The 22,208-nt window shown below is 43.9% G+C and overlaps 1 protein-coding gene across 1 annotated transcript in view; it reads right to left on the reverse strand.

Annotated features, from left to right (window-relative positions):
• Window positions 1-22,208, reverse strand: part of inpp5a (inositol polyphosphate-5-phosphatase A) — a 143,831-nt gene that overhangs the window by 26,744 nt on the left and 94,879 nt on the right. Inside the window, 1 exon segment of the mRNA XM_086164633.1 lies at window positions 15,388-15,472. Within this exon segment, the coding sequence (XP_086020759.1) occupies window positions 15,388-15,472 (85 nt within the window).

Raw genomic sequence — 22,208 nt, forward strand, 5'->3', positions numbered from 1 at the left:
TGAAAAATGGCACAAACGGCACACCAGATTAGAACAAACACTATTCCCTGAGAGAAAGTGGAACAACTTCCCCCCACTGCCTCAACTCCATTCCTCCGTGCCCCCCTGCCTTTCCCCAAATGCAACTTTCTAAAGCCCTAACAAATCGCTCCATCTTTCACTCATTTAGGCCATCCAAATGCAGGGTCAATATGGTCACCTGGCAGCCAAATGCTAATGCGCTTAAGTGCGCTTAAGCAGCTTTGTGCAATGAATAGGCCAAAGAAGGAGCTAGTGAGAAGGGGAAGAGATACTTTCCCTGTCAAAAAGTCATTGTGCTCAACACCGGCAAAGACAAGCACAGAAAGTCATCTTTTACCACGTCTGATAAACTCCCGGTACACGTCCCGAGACGGGACACTTCATACCGCTAACGCTTCGCTCGGTCGTAACACATTTACGCGTTTCACCAAAAGGAGAAAACCACGACGTTCTAGAAAATGCGGTGGCTCGGTGCGCAAAGTAGATTTCTGAATGATTTATGATGGTTAATGGGATTATTTGGGATAACAAGGCAGACTAATATAACCAGGATTGGCCGAAATGCTTGAATAATGGATTTAAATTCTTTTGTACCGTATTCTTGGATCGCCGGGACGGACCGCGGGAATGCAATTTATGATGAAACGATGCACGTCGTGGTAAAAAAAAAAAAAAGATAAGCCACTGCCTTGTTTAACGCAATTAAAATACGTAATGAAAGCCGTCAGCGTGCAGGGGTCGTTTAAATTCTTCGACCCCCTCCTTCTGTTGCTCACTTTGGAAATCCAAAAGTCAGTCAAGCAGAAATCCCTGGCCACTTCTCAGATACCGCCGAAGCCCGGAGCTTACACTGCCGAGTGATGAATGGGGAGAAATAGCCTTCCCATTCTTTTTCAAATGATTCTGATAATGCATAAAGCCAGGATCTGTCCGCAGATCCGTCTCTGAACATGAGTGTGTCCTCGAGATTTGCCGGTGGTTTCCTTACCAAGTATAGTCAAACGAGTGAAGTTATGAGTAGAAACCATGACCTAAAATAGTCCTTTAACTCAACCAAAATGGAACATTATTCCTTGGTTAGATAAGCAGACCGTTTTGTTTTTTTCTTAAAACATACAAAGATTGAATTATTGTTGGATATGTATCCAAAAAACAGATGTCATCTAACTATATGACTAACTGTATGACTATATTGAGGAGTTTTCCCAAAATGTGTCTGGACACATCAAGACCTGGCTCACTTTTTGGGGAAAAAAAAAACAAAACAACTTTGTTTTGAAGAATTTCATTTTATGAGGCATTGTGTGTAACTTTAGCGTTTAAACTTTTAGTGATTCTACATCAGCTGTATTCGGGGCCAGCTTTTTAAAAGGAGAATTAAACTAAAAATGATGCTGAATTGAACATGAATTCGTTGTTTATTTTACTTCCCACACCTTAGCAAATTCTACAATGTTATATATATCATTATTACAAGATAATCTCATGAATACATTGACATTATCACTATTTTTCTTATTATAATTGTAACTCCGCTTTTCCTTGTCACCCCGGTGAACGCCTGAAACTTGCCTTAACTTTGGGGAAAACGGCTTTTCCGAGAATGATTGTATCATTTATTCCTGTTGAATTTTCAGAGTGTTAAGGGAAAGAAGCTGAGCACACATCGATTTATTACAGGCCCGCATTACATATACAGACCGGAGCTTTGCATAGTGATGAATACTGACAGGTGATGGATTGATCTGCTCATAAGTTCACTGACTGACCAATCAGTGTGCCAGAGTAGTTGGTGGCGGCTGATTGCCGTGATTGATCACAGCTCTGCTACTGTCGCTCTGTCAAAAACATCCCCCTCATCTAACACCGCTTCGAGCCCTCGGCCCTTGTTGTTCATAAGATCCACCCACCGGGATGTTTGCGGATCAATGCAGCCATCTCTTCTTCCCATTGCCGGCAGAGTGCAGAACAGTGAAACGGACCCCTCTCTCTTTTTTTTTTTAGCGCTGGAAGCGCATAACATGTGGACGTCAGAGAGCACCCTAAATGATGCTCCTGAAGTCCGGAGAAACGGCGGTAGCTCGGGAGAAAGTAAGGATGACTTCACTAGTTTGACCTATTTAACGGATCATGCAAAGTGTCTCGGCATTACATCTCTGCATTATGGGTCACAGGTCAACAATGAGATGTTTGTTGAGGGCCAGCGGCTTGGGGGCTGGGATGAGAGGTCGCTGAGGAAGGCGCTGGCTTTGTGCATCAATGGAGGATAATCTCATGACTGTCGAAGGAGGAAGCGGCTGTTTAAAGGAGCTCTCTATTCCAGCTGCTCTCCTTAGAAGAGAGGTTAAAGCAATCTGTCCCACTTCAAAGACCAAAAGAAACACACACACACACACACACACAGGCGCACGCACACACACACACACACACACACACACACACATGCACGCCTTCTGTCATCAGTTCTTCCAACAGCTGGAGGTGATCCACTGTGCCTAACTTAAACACTAAGGAGCCCACCCACTACATTGTGCCATTATTGACATTAATGCCAAGAAGAATAGACCTGTTAGGCCGTTAAATGAAAACTGTTTCTCTCCTTTTTTTTTGCAGATCTGCACACCAATCTGTTTTTGTTTTTTTTTTCCCCTCTCATCAAATAGCTGGTTAAAAGTTAAAATGGGGGTAAATGAGTAAATCTCAAAGTAACGGGCGAGTCTTAAGGAACGGAAAACAAGAACTTTTTTTCTTTCGCTCTTCCTTGTATGAAACTTCATTTGTATTCATAGAGCGGTCAGGCCGGGCATACTTTGGCTTTGCCAGATGGAACTCCATCCCTTTGTGTCTTTATTCAATAAATTTGAAATGCTTTTCAATATAGACGTATGCAAGTTTAATTGTATCACGGCTTGTCATTGACCCAAAGGTGGAACCAAATCATCACTTTGCAAGTAAAAGGCACAGCTATTGCACTCAAGTAATGAGTCAAGCACAGGAGACGGAGAGGCGAGTCAAAAAAAAAGTCCTTACGGCATCTTCAACAATGTTATTCCCCAAATTATGAAGTCATTACAAAAAAAAAAGCGTCGATTTGTTTACTTTTTATTTTTTCTATAATGGTGCTCGGATTGCCAATAATCTCCTCTTGTGCTTTTTTTTTTACTGCCTAATAATTTTGGCACTGAATTTGTGTTGAAAGTGTTTAATATTTTTTTAACTTGAGTCTGAAAAGAGTCCAAGTCCAGTGACATGAGGTGATGCCTCTTTTATGTCCTCATTTTGTTTGAATAAACACAAAGAAAGTGTTAATGTGGTAAATGCTATTGATGCATTTTGATTTTTATCACCATCACCGGAATTTTTTTTTTTTTTTTACAAAACTATACCCTTGTCAATTGTGTCTCCCATACTTTATCCCTTCCTTCCTTAGTCCAAGAGTCTATCAGACTTTTTAATTCCTCTTCCCTCTGCCGCAGGGAATCTTCAAATCTTTGTACTTACGATCTTAAAACACTTGATAGCCTTAACCCTGACAATTTATATTTCATTGTATTTCTTATTCTCCCTCCTTCCTACTATTATCTATTATTGTTATGTTTTTGCTTGAAACTCTGGCACAACAATTTCCTTCGGGATAGAAAACGTCGTTCTTATCTTATTTTGTGCGCCACAATAATATATGAACTGTGCATTAAAAACTCAATGATTAAACGTTAATTAGCTCCGATGAGCCCTGTGTGAGCAGAGAGAGAGAGAAAAAGAGAGACGGGATGAGCGGACAATGAGCTAACTAGCCATTCTTCATTACCAAAAGCGGGTCCAGCGGCTCCCCAGCGGGTCAGCGGGGCCGGCGGCCTTGTCAAAACGCGCCATCATTTTCTCCGCTGTCATGCAAAGCGAGGTTGCCAGCTGGGTTAAGGTGTGCCAGTGGGCTGGCAGGTTTAACGGCGATTGCTCGGGACCCTGACCGCTCGCTCTGTTTACTGCCGTTCATCACTCCCATCCGGCCGGCGCCCGTTGTTACATCTGCTTGATCAGGTTAGAAGAGGGCATCAGAAGTAGGCGACAACAAAATTCTGCCTCCTGATTTGCTACAAGCTAATGCACGGAGAGTCCGGTAAATCATTTGTGACCCTTCTCAACCGATCTGACTGGACACAAGCCAGGCTTATCCACTCCTCTCCACGAGCAGGCTAATTTAATGCTTCCAAACAAGGATTAATCATTGACAAACAGAACAGGAGGGGTTTCCGACATACAGGGGAGGTGAGAGTGGACACATTATCGGCGGCGAAGTTAGCCTACGAGTGACCCGCTGGTCGACGGTTCATCCAAGTAAAGCTATCGCGTGTCACCCCTCGCCGGGGGTTACACTCGAGGAGGTTCTTAAGTCTCTCCGTAAACCCGCTGGGCCGAGAGACGGAGAAAAGAGAGAGAGCTGACGGCGAGTTTTGATGACAGTGTGTTTCGTGAGGGGGGGGGGGTCTCCTAAGCTGACACGCCCTTGTCAAAAACAAGACCGGAGAGGTAAGAGGGCGTGCGTGGCGGCGATAATATGTCCTATTTATCTTGTGCATTGTAACATCTGGGAAACTTCTCTTAAAAACAATGGCTCGCATTGAGGGCTGCCATTCTGGTTTTACCTTCAGAATCGGGCCAAAAAGCATTTGTCCCTTCGGAATGGAGAATGGACAGGCCACAAATCATTCAGGACAACGGGACGAAGGGGTGTGAGTGTGTGAGAGAAAAACTGAATGTATGTGTATGTTTTGTGTGTGTGTGTGTGTGTGTGTGTGTGTGTGTGTGTGTACCCCCCTGGTATTTAACTTCTCTGCTGGCCCATTCTGCAGGGCCCCGCAGGACAAATTGCCCTGCATGGTTGTCTTTGAGAGGTAGTGCAGCGCGCAGAGAAAGAGACAGAGCTGAAACACAGGGAACAGGCCTATAAAAATTCATCACTTTGACCCTGACGACCTCCCACTACTAGGGAGTAACACACACACACACACACACACACACAGGGCTTTCCCCACCCACCCAAACTAACGTTCAGTGTTTGAAGCAAATATTCTTAAATTAAATCCATCCCTTTACCTGAAGAGTTCCGCTAACAGATAAGAGCAAACGTAATCGCGGCATTTGAGATAACGGACGCGGCGGAAATGGAGAAAGCCTTGTGATCTCCCTCACAAACGCACACCGCTTGACACAATGGCCATGCAAAAAAGCCTTCCACACAGGAAAAGGCCACCAGATGCTTCATTGTGGCTGTGTCTCTGTGTAAAGTAGTGGCAGTAAAAAGAGGGTGGGTTTCTCCTGAGGCGTATTAGTCTCAGAGAGAGGAGGACATTGTCTCAGACCGGGCTCTTGACACATTACTGCCACCTGTACAAAGAGAACCTAATGAGAGATTTAATCTGAGATACCTCCCCTGCCACTTTTAGTCAGCACTTTGAAACCAACCGCGGCAGATGTCCGCAAGACTGTTTAACGTACCCGCTTTTCTGAACCTCTCAATAAGGCCGTGCATGCTCTGATTATTCAATAGCCACCTTAATGTGGCATTCATTTGAATGTTGTTAGCTGCATTTGTGATTTCTCTGAAAGGGAGCTTTTGTGATGTGAAGGGGTAGCCGGCAGCGACACTGCCATTCACGTTTTCCCTTTTTTTTTTTTTTTTTTTTTTCCCCTTCCTAACACCGCCGCCTTAAAACGCACATTTGTCGTGATAATGAGAAAACAAATTCATGTCCGACTGCGTCACGGTCATTGAGGGACGTTTAAATATAGTCGACACGAGTGCCATTGATAGAGTATAAACACTTACTAAGCACCTGAAAACATTGCACGCTCATTTGATACACCTATTAGGCCGTAGCTCTGGTGAAGAATCAATTAAAGGAAACAGATAGTGAGGTAATCTGTTGTTGCTGAGTCAATTACGGAATATCGAAGAGCCAATCAGCGATTGGTGATTAGTGGCTGTCCAATGAGAATACGGCGTCGGCAGAGTTCATTACTCCGCTGTTCGATAAAAAGATCAGGACCCGGCAATTAATGAAAGTCTATTACGGAAAGGGCTGGAGAGCGGTCGCCGCGGGACGAGCGACGATTATGCGGCTTCTTTCGAGCGTCACAAGCGTGGGACGCTGTCTGCTTGTGAGTTTTTTGAGTCACCAGAGTACGTGATATCTTTCTTTTCCGCCGGACGAGCAGGTGACCGGCCGTCTTCTTCTAGTGTTCAGTGGGAGGTAAAGACCCCCGTGGGGTCATAAAAAACCCGCCTCGCACACAAGGAACATTGATTCATTTGGAGCACCACCCTTTAATTTGTTTGCACCATTTCATCTAAATGATGTGCTTGTCCGCCAGGCTGAGAGAGAGGTGTAATTCAGCCCAGGGAAGGGGAAAGGAGAAGGTACGGCTAAAGGGGGGGAGTGGATCTTGACACCCCGCCACAGGGCGCTAGGCAACCATATAGTGGGTGGGCTTTGTGATACATTTTACCAATTTTTCATGCCCATCCCTCTTGATGTGACCCCACTCAGGGCCTTTTATGCGCCTGACAGCTCTGCGCAGGAAAACATGCTGCCGCTCTGATAGCATGAAATCGGGAACAAAGACCCCCAGGGAGAGGAGAAGGGGGCCACTGAGGCACACTGTGCTCTGGTCCCGCCTGGCTCTGGACACAAACAGATGTTAGGCCAGCCCCGGCTCTCTCGGCCCCCTGAAAGAGGAGGCCCCGTCGGAGAAATGGGCCCGAAACGCATTGTTTTGGGCCTCCTCTAAGACAAAAACGGGAGCCACTCTCTCTGAAAGGGCCTGGCAATATGGCCGTCACAGATAAATCACACAAGAAGGGCTGAGAGAAAGGCTCATGAATTCTCAATGTGGTCCATAATGGGCCCTCTTAAATATGATGGGATATTTGTGTGTCGCTCTGAATGGAACCCAGTGACTTTTAATGTCAGTAGGCAGATTTGATTAAAAGCCCCCGGTGCCAACACTGGCTTTACAGCTGTGTTACAATGAGCCATTCTGCGGGAACATCACTCTGCCGCTGACAGTCAACACACACACACACACACACACTGGGAAGCGAAAGAAAAAGAAACTCCAGGCAAAGTTGATAGAAATATCATAACGTTTTGATTGTCGCGGCGGCTCCCGACAAAAACGGCGACCACCGATTCGTCGGAAGCGCTCTAATTTAATTATGCCGAGGATTGAAGCGTGGCCAAAAAAAACAAGCAAAAGGTTGTGCTTCAGCTCGACGGGATCGATGTCGGACTTGTCGAGCGGGCAGCCATGTGCGACTATTCTAACAAAAGCCGCTTCTTTGCATGTGCATGGCGCAAGAAAGAAGGATAATAATGCTAAGATAGAGACAGCGTGTGTGCTTATGTTTGTGTGATTTAACACTCATTTGGGCATCCGCTGAATGTAATTATTCACCGAGAGACTCAATATATTCTCAAAGAGTCAATATGACAAAGTGCAGAAAAGATCCCCTCAATAAAGCTGATGAGCCAAAGGTGATTACCCCTTATTTACATGGGAGAGTAACAGTGCACAATGAGGGCGGCGTTCCCCATATATAAGCCTCGACTTGGGTGGTCTACCAGGTAGATACCATCCTCCTTCTTCACTGACTGAGTGAGTACGCTCCAAATTTGGCGGATGCGTAAAGCACTGACTGAAGATCGCTGTCATTTAGGACAACAGCCATTGTCATCTCGAGTAGCATTATTGAGCGTGTTGGTCAATAAGTGTTATAAGTGCAGGTTTTTCTCCCCCTATGTTGCCCCCCCCCCCCCCCCCCCCCCCGCTTTTTTTTTTTCTTAAACAAAATGTGTTCAGAAACACGACCGGGCTCCATTCATTTTGGCTGGCTTGCAAAATATCTCCATAAACACACACACACACAAACACGCCGCTCACTAATGTGTGGCCTGTTTAGAAATAAATAAGTCATTACGATATTTACATGGCGGATTTCCAAATAGAACTGAAACAGGGTATTTTTTCAGCATCATTTAAATTGTGATGTAATGCACCGCCTAGCATGGCATTATATCTAATTGCCGTAATAGAATTATTTATTTGCAGGTGTACTGCAACCTGCGGCTGTCAGTCTACAATAGCGATTCACTCACCATTATTTGTTTCATTACAAATACAAAAGACCCAACTATAGTTGAATTGCATTAAAATATACATTGGAAGTTTGAAAATAAAGCGTGTCTAGAAGTTTAAAAAAAAAAAAAAGAAACCTAAAATTTTGCATTTGTATGTCCTGTAATTTATAATGGTGCAGAAAATGAACAAGGCATCTTAAAGATTACATTTGAATGATCTGCTTTCCGAAAGAAGCGTACTACTCCATAGAATATATTCGTTGCGAATGTGGAGTGGGTGTTTGAATTAATGTTTTAATACTTGGAGAAAAAAAGAAAAAAGGGGGACGGTAAGCCAGCAACGCAACAAGTTAGAATCTCAAGAGATTGCGACACATTGGCTCCAGTTTCAGCTCTATTGAACAATTGAGGGATAAACTTAGGTTACATCCCTGACCGGGGCCAACCCCGGGGGCCTAGAAGGCAACGCTCCCTCTCAGGACCTGTTAGTGCCAGGCTCTGCCCTCATCCTTGGCTTGGTTGGTCACGCCATCCCGCTGTTGGCATGGTGTTCCCAGCTGCCAGTCACAGTGGCCCCCTCCTCCACGCACACAATGGTAATAGCATGGCTGGAGCAGGGCTCAAATGGCCTGTTGTTAATGATCAGGACCCACAGAAGCCAGTGCTTGTTCTTCATTTGCCAGCGTTTTAATTATATGGACATCGTTGCCATCAAAGCTGCATCGCTCAAGTTACGCCTTCATAGCTGAACTCTTTTTTTTTTTTTTTTTTTTGCCCCCCCCCCCTGCCTCTGTATTCATTAGCATCAAAAGCAAACAGAGAATAGAGAGAGAACAGGCGCTCTTGTCTAGAGGGAATAGTCTCGCCTCTATATCCAGATGGGTTATCTGTGATATAATGGGCCCTCATTGTGATAGATTGGACTATTCGAGCCATATAATATGCCTTTATTGTATTGTAAAGAAACATGTCCATCACTGGCTTCACCTATGAGACCATAAACAGGCTTGGGTCACATAGCAGGTGCTAATAACCCTGTTTGCTTGCATAGTGCAGTAAAAAGGGGGCGTTAACTGCAACTGGAACAATTGAGATAGTGTTTGGCTAGTAGTCTCACCAAGTGAAGTACTGATTTCATATGTAACAACAAACCATGTGGAGGGTTTGCAAACTGCCCGCTTGACTAAGTTGTGGTCAAATACATTGTTTTCCTTGGCTGCCTTGCTGCATCCAGACGTTTTGAATACTCGAGCTTGGGTCTGAGTGATCAAAGGAACAAAATCGGGGAATTCCAATAATAGAAACAATATCCTCGAGGCTGGGGCAACATAAGTTAAATTCCATAACCTCCCATTTCTGAAAATCTTGTCCATTACAAAAATCATGAAAAAAAATATCATGTTCTACCATCAGTCATTCATCTCAGTGCTGCAAAATATTTTCTTGTTTGTAAACTTAGTTACTTGATATTATATTATATTTTACTTGATATGATATTATATTGCTAAAGTTGCAGTCAACTTTGCAAACCAGTTGTGACAACATCAAGATTCACAATTATTCATAAATGTAATATAAATAAATAATAATAAAAAGGGTCTTGCACAGTCAAGCTCCCCCCCACGATCACCCACCCCTCGTGTTTTTTTTTTTTTTTTTTTTAATGCTGTACGATTTAGTTTTCAAAAATATGAAATTTGAGGGGTGTTGTGCACGCGCGTGTTAATGCATGAGAGTATGTGGAAAACTGGGGGCATACAAGTCCCTCATGTCAGGGGTTCCATAGAACAGGGGCCCAATCAGTGCTGGCCCACTGGTTAATGGATGGATGGCCCCCAAAATTAATTAGCCTGACTAATGTAGTGTACACTTAATTACACTGGCCGCCTTTTGATTTATAGCTGGCGTGATACACACATGCTAGTCAAAGTCGGGGGTAAAAAGGGAAAATTGTTTACCCTTTCCCGGTGCATATTATTTACCCAGCCGAGGTTCAGCAGCGGGACAATGACCACCAACTATCTCATGAACTCTTGTGTATCAAAAATTAAGAGGGGAAACGCTGAGACGCTTGGCCTGCAGATTCTATCCGCTGCTTTAATACTGACCTGGATATTATATATGTAATGCTTAACATGTGTTCAAAGTGGATTAAAGCACAAGTGTTTCCTCTTGAAAATGTATTTAGCTAAATATGTCTGAACGTAACGCAACTCGTTTGTATATAAAAGCAGGAAAATAAGGCGTGTACAGCAGTTACCACGTGCAAAATAAAACTGCATTTGTGACTAGATTCATAGTCAAAATCGCTTGCATGTATTTCCGTCTCCACTTTCACGGGCGTGTGCCTTGAGTGACTCGGCTGTGTGAAAAATGAATGATCTATCATGCCGGCCAGTCATTATTGAGCATTTTACAGCATTCATTAGGAGAGGGGATAGTCTACGGCCACACCTTTAATTTCATGCTGCTCAAGCGAGAGAAAGGACGCGGGACAAAGGACGGAAGATTGATGCCCGGTCCGGCCCTCTGCGCTCCCGACACATGCCGACAGGGGGTGCTGATTTGAAAGTTTGCGGTCTGCGAGAGGCCAGCTAGCCTAATGAAATCTATCCATGTAGAAGCAGATCAGGCCCAATTAAAACAGCACCACGCCATGTCATGAGGACAGTAGATCAAGTCAGCAATTAACCTTCCCACTGGCCTCTATCAATCCTTAAATTGGAGCGGGCCGGCCAGCGGCACACAATCTCTGCAGATATTAAATTTACATTCTATTAAGTTTAATTAGGAGGGATTTTAAATATACTAGGCGTCCAGGCACAGAGCCCTGAGCCTGTCATCCACACGGCTGATTCACGACCAGTGGCCACCTCGAAGGGCAACCATGTACACGCACACACGCACACACACACACACACACAGGCTCACACACATGCATGCTCTATCCTACTATCTTAGAGGAGATCCAAGTGAAATCTCTGAATCTGTGTTTGCTTTCAGAGTGGCTCTGCAAGGGTTACTTCACACGCCTCCATGGCTTTTTAAACAAAGACTGCTTTTTGTTGCTATTACAGTACAAACAAACAAGCTATTAAATTCTGTCTGACTATTCACATCTGTTGAACCATATATACATGTTCAAGATATGGGTAGGAAATTAATGTTAAATATCTTTACACAAAGATTTTCAAAAAAAAGCTGAAGCTGTAATAGAATAAAATGTGCTTTTAATGGTCCCACAATGGGAACATTTCATGAAAGCGACAGAAAACATTTTAATGATAGAGAGAAGAAACGAATGACTCCTTTGAATATCAATATCTCATTTCGCATTTACACAAAATCTAATTGTATTCAAGGGGATATTTTCTGATTTGTTGCAAAACTTGTATGAGCCAGTTGCAAACACGTGCGATAGTTAGTTTAGCGGACAAAGCAATCTTATATTGCGCTGTAAGACCTGTGACTTCAGTGCGACCAACATATCTAGTATGAGTGAGTCGTCCCATCTCCCGGGTCACATGAAGGAGGATTAGAAATGACAGGGGTGTAATTATCGATAATCCCTTCTAGGTCAGATTTTACAGGCTGGCACACAGGTGACCTTTGAGATCCCAACCCACAATGCCCGCTAGGCTCCCAGGCTTTTTTTGTAATTACTTAACTAATTGCTTGGCTTGTTGCATAGTTTTACATACCGCGTTGCGAAATTGACTAAATTATCCATTGCAAATTTCCTGGTAATTAATTGTGAATCGAGCAATTTCTTGTTCTTTATTATGTTATTTTGCAATTATTATTTTTTTTCGCAGAGAGGTGATTTAATTTCCTGTTATTTCAAACCCAATAAAGATAATTATACTGAGTCAGAAAATGAACTGGATTTAAAAAAAAAAAGGACAAAAAAAAAAAAAAAAAAAAAACCTCACGCTTGGGATATTTTTAACGAATTCCAATACAATGCACTGCCCTGCAAGTCCGGCTGTTGATTACTGTTAAACCGAATGTGGCATCACACTGGAGGCGGAATAGAAATCAAAAGGGTGCCCGACAAAAAGCCAGATGTGATCTATCCGATTGGCCAGACCGGACTCCAAAAACCATTCTTTTTTTTTTTTTTTTTTTTTTTTTTGCTGTTTCATCAGCACCGATGCAAAGCGCGATCAAGCCGAAGCCCGATCAGACCCATGGGAGAGGAGAGGAGGGCTGGTGGGGACTGGACCACCTCCAGGCTGCTGAGCCCTAACATTAGTCTCCACGTGGCTGTGTCCTTTGTCTGTCAGTCAAAGGGCCACTGAATGGAGGTCAATTGAAACCAATTCCCTCTGTCGGACACAATTAATGGGGTTGCCCGGGCTGGACAGAAGGGGGGCTGTTGTAGGCCTTTGGTTACTGATCCTGCCGCACAAGCATGACTGGAATTTGCCACCTGGAATTTGCCCTGTGACAATAACAAACCCACCCGTTTCCAAGCCCACCTCCTTTTCTGTACACACATGGATACATCCCAAAATACCCGCTGGCCCATTCACCCACCCACAAGGCGGGATGGGTGACAGGGGAGTGGCTAATGGTTGTCCACTGTCTAGTCAACCACAAAAGACCAGAAATGGAGAAAGAGGAGGAGTGGTGTGGCTTGCAGCTGCGGAGAAATGTACTGGGGAATTTTCTGACCCAGTGAGTCATAAAGTGAGGCCTGAGAATACATGAGGGCTGCGGGGTTGTTTGGGTTGTTCGACAAATCAAAAGCCATGTGGTATAATATTGCAATTACCTCGCCTGGTCACGGCAAATGTATCCAAAGTCATTTCTTCTCAACGCGCTGAGGGGGGGGAAGGAGGAAAATGAGACTTAAGGCCGGAGAGAACGAGAGCCAGCCTCTGCGTGTCTGAATCAATCTTCAGATAAGTATGGACCATCGATCCACAACCATCCCATCTACAGTTAAACACTCCGGTGGATGTGCACTAATTGTCCCGCTGACATTAATCGTCATTAAAGGGCTTAAAACGGCCTCGGGGCTGTGAGTTACATCCAGCGGCGAGGTTGTAACCCATTTGTTTATCGGTGACATCACGGCTCTCCTCGTCGTGGACGCGCAGGTCGCTGTTAAATCACACGGGTTGACCGTCGCTGCGGACGGGTTTATATGAAACACGGCGATTGCGAGGTGACATCATCGGCCTATTCCGTTTTCCACACTAAACGGTTGGTTTTCGTTTTAGGAACCCTCACTAGAGGCAGGAAATATAGGTGTGTGTGATTTTGGTCCTTCATGCCAAAGCCCATGACTCCAACTTCCCGTGGATAAAATGTACCCCCTCCATGCTGCCATACCCTTTAAAACAGGGTGAATCAATCAGGTTCATTTGGCCTTTACAAATTGATTTGTGTGCATGTGTGTGTGTGTGTGTGTGTGTGGACGCGCACGCATTCACTCTAGATGTGTATGTGAATAGGGGCCAAGGTGCATAAGAAAAGAGCTGTGTAGAGGGGAGAGGGGGCAGAGATGGACACACGGATGCGAGCCTAACACATCCCTGGAAAAGGGGTCGTGACCCCTACTGCACTCAAACAGCATTTCAGAGTAGTAAGGACATGGAGTGGGTGAGTGCTTCCCTACCGCAGAGCAGCTCGGACAAGGCAGGAGACACAAGAGACAGTTTTCTGGATTGTCGCTTAAGCTAGGAACCGCTGTATATATGCTCACACTGTACGTCTGATCATGAATTTAAACTGGTGGCGTTGTTGTGTCGGCATTTACATGGTGAGGAAGTTATGCAAAAATAGGCAAATTCATTAAGGTCTATGAGATTAAAATAAATTGGTAGAATAATTGAAGTTATTTGTCGAGGGATTTATGATTAATTCAAATTTTACACTGGTGAAATGCATTAAAAATAAAAAGTGACGATTCCTCATTATACTATAGGTACTCAGTGTGTGTGTGTGTGTGTCTTCGCATGTGTGTTACCTATTAAACATGAGACCTTCATTACCTGGGCAGACGCTGTGATACCTGGAAAATGTGTGTATGTGCTTCAGAATAAATATAGATATTCCCAAAATCACAGCTGAACGTATCCATGGATTGTCATAGGAAACTAAGAAATATTGGATATAAGCGAATGCTTTAGTCTTTCAGGGAAATACTCATAAAACATTGATAAAGTATTGCTGTGAGATACTTAAATGCACACCAGGTGACATTTAATTGCAATTGTGACTTCTCAAAGGCCCCTGTGTTTGCACATCTGCTGTTGTGACTCCTATGCTCGGATTTATTATCTCCAAAGCAACAAATGTTCACATGATCTGGGAGTTAATGTAACCCAATTACAAAAGCAAAATCAAATGTACTGCACAAACTTTGAGGCGATCAATCAATGGCGCTGATGGATAGCAAAGTAAAAACATGTGACATTTATCCCGCTCGGCCGGAGCGTTCCGGTGATTTACCGCCCTCCTAGCGGCCGGATGACTTCACCGCAGATCGGCGGCCTGCGTTCGCCACACGGAGCGAAGTCCTTCCTAAGTCATTTGAGCAAAAGAAAAAAACCCTCCATTCAAAAAAAAATCTCCCTCCTCTTCCTTTCTCCCTTGAATGGGCTTCTGGTTGAACCGAACAATGCCCGCACCTTGAACAGGCCCACCGATTCGAGGGCCATTGTGCCGAGGAGGAGGGAGAGGATCGACCAACAAGTAGCTCTCCCACTCTGTTATCACAGAACACCAACGTCTGCGGTGGGCCTTTATGACTTGTTATGCCGCTAACACCCCCCCGCACCCACCGACCCTCCCTCCCTCCACGGTCTCCAAACGCAGGAGGCTGAATGACTGCGCTACCTTGGCTCTCACCGGCCTCATTTGCACCGAGAAAAGAAGGGGGGGGGGGGGGGGGGGGAAGCAATGAATGGCACCATAACATAACAATGCACTTGGAGGCTCAGTTGGGACAGCCACAGCTGGGACAGCCACGGCAAAGTGTTTAATGAGTCATAACTCTAAAGAGACAGTGTGCTACTGAAACCACTTTAACTATATTATTGCAGTCCGTCTCTCTCTCTCTCTCTATCTCACACACACACACACACACTATATCAACATGTGATTGTTACAACATAAATACAAATGTCCGAGGTCTTCCGCCGCACAACTCTGCATCCCACGACACAATGAGCCTGTTGATCTGTTGCAAAGCGAGCAAAAAGTCGAATACACTCACCTCAATAACCTGCTTGGAATCCAACCTGAAGTTAAAATCCCCGAAGACGAAATACGGCACCCTCTCATACCGCTGGTCCGTGATCCTGAAAAGAAAAAAAAAAAACAAAACAGACGAAAACAATGAGTTTGCACAGGCGACTGCGACACGACGGGAGTTGATTCAGACAAGTATTAACTGGACAAATAGTTTATTACAAGTGTTAAAGATCCTGTAATGATTCCTTTGAGCTGAGGATGGTGGGTTCATGGGGGGGTCACAGCACCACCTGGTGGTTTCAAAACCGTCATTACAGGACTTTCATTCAAACACACATTTTTTTTTCTTCTGTTTCTTTTTTTTGGGGGGGGGTCGGCTTTGTGATAGGCTTTCGTGGCCCGACGGGAACTTAGTTCATTAGTTTTAAGGGGATTAGAAGTGCAACAGGTCAAACACTAGCCATGGTAAACATTAAATGAAGCGGATAAAGGAGGCAAAATCATTGGAATCGCGCTAAATGCACAGATTTATTAGAGGCCCGAATAATTCAAATCGAAAATCTTCTGTCATCGGTGACCTTGATAATTGGGACATGGGCGGTGAATCTACACCCTTTCCGATTCAGTTACGCAACTCTAACATCTATTTAAGCATTCAGTCGTGATCAGGGGTGAGGGGACCACGGGTAATGGCTGAAAATTGGCTTAAATAATAATAACAGTAATTTCTCATATAATCGGTATCGGTGCATTTTTTATTAGATGGTCGATGGGCGCAATAAAAGAGTGAGAGAAATATAACTTTTTAAAGACCATTTCTCTGAGATTAGAGGAAAAAGTCATAAAACCCGATGTGCTTTTTTTTTTTTAAAAGAGAACCCTTTTATGACAATATAGCGTTGCAGGAGATTTTAGATTCCGGGATAGTTGAATGTTATCTCATAATATGAATGTGATAAACCTATTATTTCATTTTCTCAAAATTATTACGTTTTTCACAAGTCACAGCGTCACCTTTTGTTGTGAACACGTCTAGCGTTCCCGCAGCTTAAAAATGACATCATTAATGCAACTTGATGATATTGACAGTCAGTCATTATTGTTGGATATCTACCATGGAGTAATAACTAAGTGTCAAAGGTTACAATAAATACTGCTCTCCAATCAATGCCTTTTTCTTACATGTCAAACCTGTCCTATGCTTTTATGAAGCCGGTTTTATTTAGGAAAAAAAAACAACCTCCTTGAATAAGTAAATAAATAAACTAGCATCCTGCATGTTCTCACGCGTTCATTTAAAGCGAAATGGCTATGCATCTTTCCCATCGTCGCTTCATCCCTGCAGCACGTTCAAGGCCGCGCTCGTCTCAGGGGGACAAAAAGTGCCGCCGGAGCGGATAAACATGCTTTCATTTCAAATTCTCAGCTGACATCGCAATTACATTACTGTATTTTGATAATTTCCTTTGATAAACCGCTTTGATGGCGATGTTAGTCGGCTCTGCGGAAAATTCACTTAGACGAAACGATCAAAAGGCGGGTGAACTAAGCCGACCCGCTCGGTCATGGCGTGACGGCGGGCGCTTCGGAGGCGGACCGACCCGTGGATTTGCCGGAGACTGTTTGACACGCACGTCCAGCTGAAAAGAAACCCCGAATATTCTTCCCGCGATACTGGACATTTACAGGTGGAAAGTTGGCTGAAAAGAATGAATAAAAAGAACAGACACCGCTGTCATTTGTTGTTATATTAGCTCTGCTCTTTACGTATAGACGTCAGCGGGGTAATAAACATGCGATGGCATTTGAATTGTACCGTTTTGAAAGATGACTACTTTTATTTTAGCATGATAAATGGCCGTGAAGTTTCTCATTATATAAAGACAATGGACCATTCACACCCAAATAGCAGTATTTATGCGATGCCTCCGCAAGATGAATTCAGTCCAGCGCCTTTTAAATGCCTCTCGTATCGCCAATGTTTTTAATGCACTGAATGCATTGCTTTTTATGCCAGCGAGTAAAACGTCGCAAGATTAATAGAGTATAGATCCTTTCTCTCATGGACTACTTCCAAATCTGGAGAATCTCGCCACTGCGCAAGTGTCCCCCACCCCAAAAAATGCACCTAAGCGACATATAATGAAGTCCTATGCCTCATCACCTAGTTCAAAGTGGCTCCTGTACAGAGAGGAGATAGGAAATTAAGGTGGACGGAGGGAAGCCTCTTGTGTAATTAATGATTCAGGATGCTTGGCTCACCATCTCCACTAATCGCGGGGATAAATCTCACGCTGAACTTCCCGGGCCCAGATAACAATATATTTATAGGGCAGTAAAGAGAGGAGGCTCTTCTCGATGGTGGGTCTGAGTTCTGGTTTGCGTGTCGTAAAGCACGGTCACCTACCCTCTGCAGGACGGGGGCGGGGGGAGTGAAGGGCAGGGAGGCGAAGGGCGCCGGACGTGGTACGAAGCCATTTTATTTAACAGCAACTTGATGTCCCGTTGCAAAAAAAAAAAACGTAAATTAAACTTTCAGGACATGAAAAGGGACTGAGCAAGTTTTTTCCAAAAAAAAAAAAAAAAAAAAAAAAAATAGCAACCCCACTTCTGACAAGACGAAACAAAAAATAGATAGAAAATACGAACGGTGAAAAAAAACAAAAAAACAAAAAAATAAATAAAATTATTTAAAATAAAGACCCATCTTAAATAAATATGGACCGGAAAAAATGAGAAAACTGGAAAGAATGTAAAAAAAAAAAAAAAAAAAAAAAGACCAGGAAGACAAGCTCTTCGCACGATGTCTCCAACCGGATCATTAAAAGGACGGAGAGAAGTTTATCTACTAATTGTTTTCGTCCCCGGGCCCTAACAGAGCAACAACTGTGTCATCGATAATCATTTGCGGTAATTACTGACAAATATTTCCGTCGCTCCTCGTTCAAGCTGACATCGACTTGGTGGAAACACGATCTGTAATACAAATGTAAAAAAAAAAACGCCACACGGCTTAAATTTCGCCGTCCCACGAGGGCTTTGTCAGCGTACGCGGATGCAGAACCTAAGGGTACTGACAACATTAACCTTTATCATTGCCAAAATAACAATTTGACAAATGTGTCCCGTTCACCTGAAGGCATCAGTCCGCGCCGCTATCTAAGTGAAAACCTGGAATGAGGATCTACAGAAAAACTCGGAAAAGCTGACTCGAGTTTTTCCCAAAACTGGCTCGGTTACAGCATATATAATGTTGGATGATATAACTGTTGACTGTATCGATTGGCTCAAAACCAGAAGGTCCCCGGATCAGAGTGTGTATTGTGAGTGCTCCTCTTTTTTTTTTTTTTTTTTTTTTTTTAGCAAAAGAATGAACCCCAGCAACCTGATTCACTGCTTCAGATAACCACGGCGGATGTTTGCGAAAAGTCCAGACACACACCGTTCCGGCGGCGATGAGAGATTTATAGCTGAAGATGCAAGGCTTTTTTTTTTTTTTTTTTTTTTTTTTTTTGCACATTTCAGCGCGAACGGGGGTTTCAAAAGAGTTTTACAGGATAATAAAACATTGAAAAAAAAGACAACAATGTCAACTAAAAGGGGCGCGAGGGGGCGCACGGAAACACCAAAATAGCAAACAAAGTCGAATAGATTTGTTTGGTTCTTAAAAAGGGAGATTAGGGCCAAGCTTACGTGGGGAGTTTTTAAAAGATCGTGCGAGTGTGAAAGCAGTAGCTCATTAATACACTCACGCCGGTACTGATGTCATTAATGACCTCACATCCTGGTGCTAAGAGACTCGGCTCTATTCAAACACAGTTAGTAGCCAGTTTTCCCCGTCGTTCCAAGTGCGGGGCCGTAAAATAGCTGGACGTGCTGTCGCTGCGGTCATTAAAACGCGTGGGAACTTACCGGACGGCTGTCAGTGGAAACTAGTAAAAATCCAAACGCGGGCTGAATACTGTTACACAGGAAAAAAAAACGGCTCGGATTTAAACCGAGAGGGTGAAAACTGCGTGTAGGAGCTGCGGGGGGGGGGGTTTCGGGGGGGTTTTTCGACTCCGTCCCGTAGCTTGATCTCGCTAACAGCCATATCTAATACCCGTAGCCGGGCTGTTTTGTCTGCGGGCCGAAGGTATCGGCCACAGGTCAGAAGGTAACGCTGTGTTTACACGATCGTTTCCTAAAGCACTCGCGCTGACCCGACTGGTGTGAAAGTTGACTTTTTCCTGGCCTTTGTGGGGTCGGCGAAGAATTGCAACATTAGCTACAGCTACTGGGCGTGAAAGGGTACTGAAGGTGGGGGGTCCGGAGCTGGAAGCCCCCTTCCCCGCACCCCCCGACGCTGACCCTCACCCTCAGCGGGGGCCCCCATTAGCCTCGTCATCACAGTTCATTCAGGCAAACTGTAACAGTGTCAGTGACATTCTCCCACAAAGAAGCACTCCTTTACACAGTCTATAAACATGCTTTCTCCTGGCCAATTCATCGCACAGTGACACCCCTGAAAGAGCCTCTTCACAAGCAGCGTTCTCACTGCGGTTCGGGCTGGGGCCTTCCTAAGGCACTCCTGGGGGGGCCACACAAAGACAGGGGTCAGACGCTAATTTATAACATGGCCCCCGACTCTGCTCCCAGGCTCCTTAAACCGCCGCCATTCTCTTTTCCGAGCCGTCTTTTTCCCTTTCGCGCGCGCAACCGTCGCATCAAAGATGGGGAGAGTCCCGCCCGATCCCAGAACACTTTCGCCGCCGTCGTTTCTTACACCCTTACGCACGTTTTTAGCGCAATAATGTAGGAAACATGTCGGCCAGTCCGAACCTCAACCGTCCATCCGTCCCCGCTAATTCCTCGCCAGATTATACACAGTGATTGACAGCTAAACCGAGCCGTAATAGACAGTCAATATGGGATTATAAGGGTGCAACTGGGGGCCATGTCATGATTATATTGACAAGATGACTTATCATAAGTTGGCCAGTCACACTGAACTTTGTACACAATAGCTGGGCCGAGCGCAGCCATCCATTGTACGTAAATGTTGAGAATTTGGCAGAATGTTAACATTGTGAAGAAGGTGCTGGGTGACGTCTCCTTGAATGGGCCCCGGGTGGCCCCTGACAGGGCCTTTGACACGGCGGGACGGCCTTCCCCGCGTCCCTGTGTTAGACCCCGGCTTCTCTGTGACGCCCATCCCACCAGGAACACCGCAGCAGGACGGGGAGGGTGCAGGGGGGACGGGGCGTTGTGGTGGGATCGGGGGGAGGAGGTGCTGCTGCGGTCACGCAGAGGTTAGGAAATAAGTCAACATAAAGCTGAGGCTCAAGAAACCCTTCGGTTAAGGTGGAGTCAGGTTGTGAAATATCATCTCGATGTGAGCTGGACAATTTGCATACTGAAAATGATCCGTGTGAAATCTGCTTTTTTTTTTTTTTTTTTTTATTAATAATTGAAATGTATCTTTCGTACATGTTTGAGTGCAAAATATGAATAATTCCTGTTTTGATGCCAAATTGTTAGGATGTTTTTAAATCGTCACAGTACAGTTACAAAACAGCAAAATGTCACTTGTAAATTTAAGCAAGTAAGTTGTCAAATGCAACCAGGTGACCTGAAATTGGCCAAAGAAATTAACCTATAAATTAGAAATGGGATTAAAAAAGAGGCAGCAAGGTGTTAATTTAAATGACATTTTTATAAATATCTGCCAGATATTATCCAAAAATCACAATGAAGATGCCCTCAAAATAAATTCATTACAAATATTATATACATGATTTTTTTCAGTGACTGTAATTAAAAAAGGTCTAGATGTGTTTTGGGTCAGTGTCGGATTTTCTTTTTTTCGTAAACGCCTGCCTTTGCCACATCACAACCCGAGAGGACTAAATACAACTTTATCAATGTTATTTATTTATGTATTACTGTATCCATGACATACATCTGAATAAAAACTAAAGTTTCCTGATTTCCTGCTATGTTTTATTCCCATATCACTGTGCTATAGCGTGAGATCTCCCGTTATCTTAGAAAAATCTGTGTCTCTTGGATGCTTCCCATTTGAATTCTTGTTTATTTGCAGGGAAATGATCATTTAGAAAAATACTGGATCCCGCATTATTCCATAATCTTTTGTCTCGGCTCCAACAATCGAGTTTCATCTTAGTCACTCGTATTCATTTTTTACACCTCGTGTTCATTTTAAACCTCTTTCCTTCCGAGGGGAGAAGATGAACTGAAAAATCAATCAAAGGGCTGTTTCATTAAGCCGCCACAAAACTAAACCGTATAGCGACACAAATATCACTCAATTGTGAGTTTGGAGAAGTTTCACGTCCTCGATTCAAATCCCACTCCTTGAATTTGGTACTTGAAAATCCTGAGTTTGGCCTGATGGTTACATCAAGATACTAGATGATAGACAGATGATTATCAATATTGGCTTAAAAGTCTGGCACATGCTTTCCGCAAGCTTCTTATTGCAAATACTTTAATTCTGGTTCAAAACACTAAAACAGATTAAATTATCGATAATTGATATGAATTAATATGAGAAAATTCGGAGCCTTTGGCATTTTGACTTGGAGCAGTTCTACTTGTAACTGCATAATATCTTTAAATGTTGTTTCCTTTGCCAAAGCAACAGGGATTTTGGAGTATCAACTCATATTTCAAATATAAATGCTAGTGAAATTAGCACAGTACAGAAACGATCATTTGATCAGAGTATTTCTGAAGATACGGTGCAGGTTTCTACGAATTATCTTCTTTCAAGGTAAGATTCTACCATTGTGAAAAGTCAAAAACTGCGAGATCAGCCCTTAAATAAGGGAAATGGCCGCT

The sequence above is a fragment of the Fistularia commersonii genome, chromosome 2 (assembly GCF_037954325.1).
Source record: "Fistularia commersonii isolate RoL2024-O1a breed Wild chromosome 2, RoL_Fcom_v1.0, whole genome shotgun sequence".
Lineage (NCBI taxonomy): Eukaryota > Metazoa > Chordata > Actinopteri > Syngnathiformes > Fistulariidae > Fistularia > Fistularia commersonii.